This window comes from Megalops cyprinoides, chromosome 5, assembly GCF_013368585.1.
Source record: "Megalops cyprinoides isolate fMegCyp1 chromosome 5, fMegCyp1.pri, whole genome shotgun sequence".
NCBI classification, from domain to species: domain Eukaryota; kingdom Metazoa; phylum Chordata; class Actinopteri; order Elopiformes; family Megalopidae; genus Megalops; species Megalops cyprinoides.
Window position 1 is genome coordinate 24,345,038 of NC_050587.1, and position 10,618 is coordinate 24,355,655.

The 10,618-nt window shown below is 39.4% G+C and overlaps 1 protein-coding gene across 2 annotated transcripts in view; it reads right to left on the bottom strand.

Moving 5' to 3' along the window:
- The window catches only part of LOC118777513 (DENN domain-containing protein 1A-like), a 60,625-nt gene extending 57,061 nt beyond the window's left edge, over positions 1 to 3,564 (bottom strand). For both annotated transcript variants that reach the window (XM_036528523.1, XM_036528521.1), the window contains exon 1: positions 3,428 to 3,564. In XM_036528523.1, the coding sequence (XP_036384416.1) occupies positions 3,428 to 3,444 (17 nt within the window). In that variant the 5' untranslated portion in view covers positions 3,445 to 3,564. The remainder of the gene's footprint in view (positions 1 to 3,427) is intronic.
- Between the last annotated feature and the right edge of the window lie 7,054 nt (positions 3,565 to 10,618).

Consider the following 10,618-nt stretch of genomic DNA (forward strand, 5'->3'; position numbering starts at 1 on the left):
TCACTGTCCCTGACAGATCCATGTCTTTAACTCACTGCTACAGATATTCTATTTACTGAAAAGATAATCAGCTCTTTCCATCCTCCCTACTTCTGTATCTAGGAGGCTCGGGATGATATTGAAGCCTAGCAGAGCTGGTTGTGAAGGTTCTGTCTTTGGTCACAACGCTTTCATGAATATTCAAAAGAAGACAGCAAATCAACTTAAGTTGTTTCTTCAACAAAGACAGAAACAGAGTCTTCTACATAATGTACACCAAACTAACTATTCAGTACATAGAAAATCTGTCAGAACCAATCCAAATCAAAAAGACAGAGAACTTATCTTTAAACTGACAACAATCCTGATTCTACTTTTGACATATTTTTTTGCAATTAATAAACTTACCATTTAAAGTGAGGATAACCCATCAGCAGTTAATCCCTTTATAAAATTCTGCCTGGAGCTGCATCTTAATGCAGTTTAAAAACACCATAACTTAACCTAAGATAATGCAGGTAGACACCAACTTTTTGTCAATAGTACAAAAATAATGTCCTGACAAGTACAGCTACCCCCCTTAGGTAAAATAAAAAAAATGAAAATCAAATGAAAAGCATTCCACTGCTTATGGAAGATCCCTATTGAAAACGCCATGCAAAAACATGTTCAGGATAGAGTTCAATAAAATAAAGGCATAGTATGTTCTCTGCCAGTTTGTAGCTCCCCAATCTCCACACAGACCTAAGTAGTTTGACCTTTTTCTCAGATTTAGGCAGCATTAGCTGATTAGAAACAGCATTACTGGCTAAAGCCAAGCATCCTATCCATCCTGCCTCTCATTTCTACTTGCTGAGGTTACTAAGTGTCACATTGCCCCGTTACATACTTCACTGTCTCTCATCTTTAGCTCAACTCTTCTCCTTCTCTTTCTCTTCTCTCTCTTCCTTAAAGCATGCAACCAACAAGTCCACTTGAAGCCTTGCCTACAGCTACTAAGAGGTTACAATCAGTGGCATTCACCTTGTGTCCTCATACAGCCTCACCCTGCATGCATGAATACACCCACATCTACATGAATCTCTACAAGGCCTAGGTTGGACTGAAGAACCCATGATGTCCCAGCCCCAGGTTACTGCTGGAAACCCTCTGAAAGCCACCCCTCTGGCCACCTAACAGCCTTTGGGGTCAACAGTGAGCTGTTAGTTATTTTCATTTGCTAGCCTTCATGTTTCCATCCCTCAGTTTGATTTCTCTCCCACTGTTTCCTTGGACTGCTTCTTACTGGCCTTTTCCTTGGGCCACAGAATAATTTCTGGCTTTTCCACAACTGGCTAGAACAAGTACATTTAGACTGATTTATTGACTATTCTGGCATGTATCTCCAGTGATGAAGTCTCAAAAAGGTCTAGGACTCCGTATAAGCCAGGAGGTTTCTTTATTTATACTAGAGCCCAAACCGTTTAGCGAACATAACTGGCTGTTAAATGTCTTTTTAAGACTCTTCAGAATTGGTGCTCATGGGGTCGATTTCCCCTGATTTATTTCTTTCCCTTTTCTCTTAATTGAGCAGCTGTTTGTATTGCAGTTGTTTTTACAAGTGTGAGTTTGGCAGGGTAAAACTGAGTTGAACATAGGTGCTCTTTGCAGTTGCTGTGATGCCCTGTTTTTAGTATTAATAATTCACACAATTTCTTCACAATCTTTTCAGGGGGTTGGGTCTATGTGCAATTTCTGCATAATACCCTTTTGAATTAACAGAATTGCTTTGCATTTTGACAACCTCCCTCAAAATGTGAACATCAGTAAAAGGAATGTGTGAATCTGGATAATTAGCTATTGGCTGGCTTGGTTTCACAAAGAATTCATGCATACACCTAAACACACACACACATCATGCCATCTATAGGCTCCCATTACTCGGGTGTCCTTATGGTCTTGGGCCAAGACCAATGTTATAGTGTTCGACAGACCAGGAACGCAGTGATCAGTCTTATTTCAGTGGTCTGTATTCTGTCAATGAGAGACACATGTTGGCACTACTCCTTTGATCCAGTCTGCACAGACACAGCCCTCATTCTGCTGGAGCAGGGATTGCCCTATTTGTGACAGTGTGTGGATTTGACATATCTTTTAGAAATCCTACAGACTAAAGTCACTGTATGCAGAGATCAGGGGTTCTTCACTGTCTTTGTGACAGCAGTGCTACAAGCCTCAGAACTGAAGCAGAATAGAAAATGCTCCTTAAAGCCAAAGGGTACAGGTATGAAAAGTTTCACAGGATCGCCACAGTATTGAGTCAGTGATGCTGATATTATACTGAGATTTTTAAAAATGAGGGGAAAAAGCATTCAGTCAGTCTCACAGGGGGGAAAATTACACTCCAGACTACCAAGGCTATCAGTTTTCACTTTGAAAGCATAGTTTCACTCCACAGTGCTGGGAACCTTTAACTTTTACAGTCAAAGACACAGTAATTGTACCCTGAACTCTGACCGCAGTGAAATAGTCGATATTACATTTTTTATTTATAGTGGCAATAAAGCTAATACTTACGACTCAATATAATATGGAAATCGTTTGGGACAATCTTCAATATTGTGACATTTTATGTGGTGAGGGTAATTGCGCGGTTTTCTGACGAAAGAGCGAATAGAAGCGATAACGAAACTTCAGTACAATTTCGAAGACTGATAAACTACAACCCCATTCTTTGCAATCCGTTGCAATGGAAGTCGAGCGAAGAGAGACTATCCGCTCATCGTTGAGGTCCCGCTGTGTGCAGTTACTTTGTTTTGCTATTTTCAGATACTGGAATATAGCACCTCTCTCTCACACTGTAGCCTCTACAAGCATCAAAGATGCTGTTGTGGAACCTCTTGGTTTTGGCAACTAACATTTAGCTTAAACACCAGTATTCTGGCTCGCGATGCGTTCAGACAGGGAGAATAGATGTAACGACGATAGTGGCGACATTGTTTCCCTGTCATGTCAGTCAGGAAGGTGAAGATGAAATTTTTGTCGTTGTGGTGCTTCCTTGCTCACAAACGGAGCTTTAAACAGACAAGATCACACAGCAATTAAGTTGTACACAACTTAGAATAAAAAACAGTGATGTCACACTGCCGCCACAGATTGGGACCATGTTTAGAAGGCAGATCTTTTAGTTTTGACATTTAAACAGGTTCAGTACTAACGATCCAAGACAAGGACCCCTGAAATAACCAACTAGTGCAGGTATTTAAAAGATCTGGTTACGAACGACAACTGCTTCTTGCCATCCGTTTTCTAGAAAATCTGTTCAGTTAACACTTATCACTCGTTCAGTTAACAAGTCCCATCACTGGTCGCAACAAGTCCTGGCCTTGCGGTTACACTCTCTCCTGAAACTCCCAGGAACAGCATGCTCTTGTGAGGGAAGGAAAAGTCAAGAATTAATGGCCCTTACTTGATCCGAGAACCCATTTTCTGTTTCGACAACACCCGGTTCTGATATTTTTAGATGTGCTGTGAACCGGTGGTTCTGGCGTTATTTTTCCTGTTACCCCGTCAGACGGTCCAAGGAAACTCCATGGTCACCATGAGGAAATCATAGAAGCACCACTGTGAACTGTGGGAATTGGAGTTTAACCTTGTAAACGCACATTCACAGCACATGAAGATCTCGTGCACTGATAACTACAGTCACCACAAAGCACTTCGCGGCACCGTGTCAGGGGCGCATGATTCAGTTAAGCGCTGACAGTCTTCTGCCCATGACAGATGATTAGTGTATTCTACAATGCAACTCGGCAGAGTCATAGAAAAAGCAATAAATATCATAAATCCAGATGATTAATGGGAAACTAAGATTTATATATGAAAGAATGATAATGATAATTTGTCGTTATCGCAGTTTATAATTTCAGTGATGGAACCGCTATTTATCTTCAGATGATTTTCACGTGTCCAATGATGTCAAAGTTGACACCCCCTACACACCCACACACACACACACCCATCCGATTGAACTGTGTCAACTCGGCTGTGCCAGCTTTACACATATACACACGTTTATACTGATGTGTATGATTTGCACGGAAATAAAAAAGCGAAACTCTTTATTATGTTAACAGATAAACATTATGGACTGGAATTTAAACCATCCTTTTGTTTCTGACATGTTAACCATTGTGTAATTTGCCAAAACAGATGGGGCAAGCCAAACGATTCCACTTTACATGAGATTAATAAAAAGTTTTAGAAACTATCACATGCTCACTTTATCGATTTGGTGTAGCCGTGCACATATTGCACTTTGCGCGTTGTTTATTTCAAGTGTAGAATTCAGCTTGCTTTTTCAATATTACTATAGTTGCCATGTTGAGCAAGGACTTTCAGTAAGTATTATATTATACTGTTCGTACTCATCAGCAAACATTTACCGGTAACTGAAATTTAAACACTGTATTATAATAAAATAGGTTTTTGGAAAAAAAAATCTTTACTCAAAATTCGGATTAATCACAGTGTGGCATGAATTAATGAATGAATAGACAGACATACAGACAGACAGACAGACAGACAGATAGATAGATAGATAGATAGATAGATAGATAGATAGATAGATAGATAGATAGATAGATATGCCTAAACAAGCATTACCGAAAAAATAGTACTGAAACAATTTCGTCCTCCGTCCGACTAACGGATCGCTCCAAATATTATTTTTCACTCAGATCCCATTTAAATTAGTGCTATAATGAGTCATTTTCTAACGGCAGACTCATTACTGATGTTAAATTTGCCTCTAGTCAAAACAGATTAGTTACACTTACCTCGATGACGATTTAATGATTTTATTGTTCACATGCAATTTATTTTTTATGAACTTCGCTGGAAACTTGCGATGCATGTGCAAATAAGCGCGGTTTGATACATTTGATATTTAGAGAAATATTAGGGTAATGTGTCAAAAACGAGCACCCGAGAGCTGCAGCAAGACGCTGAACAACCCCCAGGGGTTTTAGAACAGCTCATTAATCACAATATTTATCGTTGTCAGAGAAAATATTTCAGTACTGCTATATATCAAACAACACTCCGTCGACTACAAAGAAGCCATTATTTGAAAAGATTGCGTCCGTGAAGGTCTTTTAGTTTCTCGGCGTTTCAAAATGATATAGCATCATTACAGGTTTAATCATTACCATTGTGTATTTCCATCAGGCAATTTGGTTTTTATCTGAGAAGATAATAATAATAGTAATAATGATGATAATGATGATAACAACAACAATATTACTGCTACTACTACTACTTCTACTAATACTACTAATACTACTACTACTACTAATAATAATAATAATAATAATAAACTTTCCGATAGGAAATGTAATTTTCCGATAGTCAAATATATTGGCTAGCAGAGGAGAGAGAGAAAGAGAAATGCAACTTAACACATCAAACTGAGTAACGATCTACCTTTACGGGTTTAAATTCAGTCGCTGTGGCTTTTTATAATGGTCATGCTTCCAAATGATGATCGATTGGGGAGTGGATGACATACCTTAAAACCCTAAGGCCAGCTGGTTAAATTTCCTGAATTCGTTTACCTGGAACAGCAATTAAAAGGAAAACATTAGGCTACATAGGGGCTTCGGATGCTAAATTAGTCATTTTCCAATCCGTGTCGGCTGAAAAAAGATGAATAGATCGATTAGAGCTATTTGTTTTAAATTGGATGGGTGTATTTGCCAGCAGGGGCATAAAAGGTTACGATGTTGTTATGGAACTGAGGTTTCAGGTTTCATCCACAAAGTTCGAGTTTCAAGTCCAGCATACAGCTGTGAGACTTGAGAAAGATACTTGTTTTGCCCCGGCGAAACATCGTGCTGTATTAATGAATATGGAATTCATAAAAACTCTGTAATGCACCCTACATACGTCTGGAAGAAAATTTACTGGCTTAGATGCTGATATGTGTCATTTTGCATGTGCCTTCACCATAGCTGGTGTTGTGTCAGCGGTTATGTTTATTCGTTTAGTGTCATCACCTTCTCTGTCTCTGTCTCTGTCTCTGTCTCTGTCACCTGACTCTCATACCTTGTGAAGGTATTATGATGACTCTAGTGTGTTCTGCTCAGCCATACCCAGCTATTTTATGAAATGCCAGTGTCTTTGCACCAACAGAACCCCCCACCTCCCACCACCACACAGGCACACATAAACACAGAGACACACACCATCTGCATGCACGTGTAGGGAATGTGGGCCCATGTGTTGAATGAGGTTGTGAAACTATTAATCTATTCATTTTCAGCGTCAGAGACATTCCAAAGAGAAGGACACGCCATGTTCTTGGATTGGATGTTCTTGTTTTTTTTAGCCTAATTGTACGTAGCCTATACGAACAACTAGCTCTAGAATCGAAACAGGAGATTTGAGCAGGGGTAGAGTCACACGCAGTGATACCCACTATTAGTTAAAAAGCAGCTTGGGTCCATCAAAGTGCAGCTTTTGGTGTCGATTCACACTTGACTCTGAGGTCATGGTTTCATTTCATTGTTCATTCAGCACACTGTGGACAGTAGGCCTAGAGCTGAACACATGAAGATTCTGATTTACATATTACTATAGCCCATAGGGGACATTTTTTAGATGTACTCTTGCCCGTGTTTATCATAGGCTGTTCTGACCCTGACACATAGATTTGAATCATGTCTATACGTTGCTGTACCAATGCTTCACTTTTTCATACTAGCAACAAGACCTTCTCTTCCCTTTTCTGCTCAAATCAGAGGTTAGCGGTCGACTTGCAAGAAGTGCAAAACCCGCATCTCAGGATCCAAACGAAACGATGTGTAACGATTTGATCAAGGCATTATAGAATTGTCGCTGGGGGAGAATCTGACAATCCGGAAAGAAGTGCGTTTTCCCGATGCACCACCGTTACCTATTGGCTACCATAGCGAAGGTGGATCAGAGCCCGTTTTAAGCTCTTAGATTGCGGTTTCGCTGGGCTGAAGAGATAACGGGGATAACGATATGATATGATAAAAACAGAGGGAATGCAGGGTGGGCTGATCTATTGTTGATGCTCTAAATGCTTTGTCAACACTGGATAACTCCTGCCATGATTAAAAAGGAAGTTTTCAAATTGTTGTGGCGGGAAGACGTAAAAACACCATATAGGCCTATTTTTTCTAAAACAGGCCTACTTCACTGCAGAGGATATCCCTAAGGCTAGCGCACGACACGCAGAGGTGAAGTCCCGCTTTTCCACAGGTGTTGTAACCAGGGACAACAGCGAATGTATTTGGGGGTGTAGAATCCACACGTGCGATTAATACCTCTCTACAAATCCTCCCAATATCATAATTCATAAACGCCTGCAGACGTGCCTGACAACGCGATGTTTAATGCATAAGCCAACAATATTCCAGACGTAGGACGCAGATAATAAATATGCATTTATTCAATTAATGGCATTACACGGGATTTCATTTGCATCCCGTTTCAGGGTCTTAGCAGACCTCTTTCTGTTTTTGATGTATGGCGTGTCTTATCTGTACCGCACTCTGTTGTCATTGAATATGCTACAGAGCTATGTGCTAAACTATTATTTATATAATGAATTCAGTGTAAACTATACGGTATAATGTAATAGTAATGTTTACTAATAAGTCGCTCTGGATAAGAGCGTCTGGAAAGCAAATTTATTATTATGATTAGTGGTGGTGGCAGTAGCAGCAGCAGCAATATTAGTAGTTAAAGTAGTATATGACTTAATCATATATTGTTGGATCTGAACGGTACTTCTGTGTTGGGAACTTTCCAAAGTGTGGTCAATCTGTGACCATATATTATATCTATCTGCTAATTATGTTAGCCAGAGTTATTGAAATACAATTTATTCTATTGTAATAATTCGCAGTGCGCGAATGATACCCAGTCAGACTATATTAGAATCACAGGGTTTCATAATTAATGGATAAATGCTCTTTTGGGTAAATGCTTGAGTCTTTAGCAAATTAATTGATTTCATCTATGTATTCACATTATAATTATTTTGTTTGGTCGACCCCTCATATTACCTTTAAAATTAAGTTGTCTCTGATTTTTAATTTTGGAGTTGCTATGGGGAAAAGTATATTCTGTGTGAAATATGGGATAAAAGTCATATATATTAAATGTACAAATCCGGCCTAAATGTGTGTGTGCGCGCGCGTGCGTGTGTGTGTGTGTGTGTGTGTGTGTGTGTGAGAGAGAGAGAGAGAGAGAGAAAGAGCTGGGGGGTGGGTGGTGGGGGGGGGGGGGGGGGGGGGGGGGGGGGGGAATGGGGATTAAAATAAATACATTTTAAATCGCATTTGGCAACGTATTCGTTCGTTTCAAAAAATAAATGCTGAAGTTTGTGCACTCTAACGAGTTATTTTGCGAATTATTGCGTTTTACCTCGACTTAATGATAATTTTAGAAATTAATGGAGGCACTCATCTTTCATGCACAGATTGTCAGCAAATCAAAACAGAATATCAGGTAAATTAGAACAAGATACTCTATTTGTTTTCAATATGTAAGCTACTTAATTTTAAAGATTCGATATGGCAGTTTTCATCTTTCTTTGTTTTTCAAAAGGAAAATCTCCCTGAGATTGAGGTTGATTGTAAGTAGTCGTGAAGTTAATACCCTACTTCCTAGTGAGATCAGAGAGCTAATTAAGGCCTTTTTAAGAGGGAGGGCTGGCAATGCGGACCGGAGCTGTACTGGACACAATAGTTAACGAGCTGAAAGAAGTTGGAAGAGAAAAAGACATTCTGAAGAAAAAAAAAAATGCTCCACTGCGAAACTCTCTTCCATGATTCAGGGAAAACCCGATTTTGCTTCTCTTCTTAATCGGACTGTTTTATAACTAACAATCATAAAAATAAAAATTGTAAAAGGCCTATTTCTGGCTCTGTCATGTACAGTGTAAGTGTTCATTTATGTACATCACAGACAAGTTTGGTCACGTTGATATCACGGGGATATTTGAATAATTTTGTGCACAACCATCCATGGCTATCCACGACTAAGGAGAAAATGAGCACAGGCGCAAGGACAGGAAATTCAATGAGATAAAACAGAAAAAAGAATACCACGAGCTAACTGGTTGCCTGTTTGCTGCTTTGATACACAGAGACGTGTATCCCAAACCACCAGTAATCAAATCAATGCAATTTACCGAAATATTGTTATTGCAAAATGAAATAAAAAGAGTGAAACTACTTACAGACAAAACACAAATTATCATAATTTTACATTTTTGAGACAACAAGCCCCCTGCTTTCTATTCCCACAAGACAGAGATGACATATTTTCCTCCAAAACAATCAGATAATTCACCAAGGAGCTTTAGCTATTCAATTATGCGTGACATTTTAATCCAAACAACAGAATGTAAATAGTATTACATATAGAGTAACACCCACCGAATTCAGACTAATGCATTAAAATGATTCATTATAACTCATGGGCTCTGTCTCTATCCATATATTACGAATATAAGCTTGTCCACTAGTACGGCCAAACAGCTATTGGGACAGATTCATAGAAATAAGGCGTAAATGCGTTTAATGTTATGTACAGTGGGTGCTAATTACACGGATTAATTAGGTATTCTATGCACTGCCAATGTCGACGGTGGCTGGTTCTGTCTTCTTTTGTTGGAGTTGAGTCGCCGGTATTGGACTGGGGCTGGTGTCGCTTTGTGCGTCGGATCCACGTGTTGGGTACAGACAGACGGTACCCTTGGGGATGTTGCAGAAAGGTGAGCGAACTAACTGAAGACCCGCGATTTGTTCACCTGTCGTGGTCTGTGTTTACATGTTTACATTTTAACATGTCCTGTGTGGAAATGGATGGCACTGAGTGATATTCCAGATTTGTGGATATACAGTCATAACATAATCGCCTCCTGCGAACAGCTGAGTTTATTGTTGTTTATAATTACATTACCGCTATGCTACTACTACTAGCCTAATAATGATCGGCGACGACTTCGTTGTCATCACCAACAACATATAATAGCTCAGTTGTTTATGTGAAGTTATAAAAAAATAATGCAATAACTTTCTGCCTGTAGGATACATAGAATGTCTTTAATAAGTATTTTTAAAAGTAATTAATGTTCAATCTCACTTTTGTTTTTTTCGACAAGCCCATTCTTTTCCGAATTCCATTACTATATTTATATTTAGCGATATTTTCATTTAGCATAGTCTCATCTTTCAAAGTCTATATTACACGCCACTCCGTTCACACTTGCACTTTTTTATTACATTAGGAGACAGCAGACAGATGCAAATGTGAACGGAAAAAAAGTTACCATGTGGTTCCTGCCGGGCTCTGTGAGTGTTTTCGGGACAGCGGGAATATGTCAGCATCTCTTCTGTCTCCTCTACCTTGCTCTCGACAGCCGTAACAGGACACGCAAATGATTACATCCTTCACCGACTGCGTGCGGATTTGAAACATTCTTGGAGTAAAGAACGAAATAATGTCCAGCATCAAAGTACCATGGTCCCATAATCCTCTGACTTCGATGGCCTTTTCTCGTATGGTGCAGTTTACCTTGCTTACTACGAAGGAACTTTTCAAAGTCTGAGTCTATAAATAT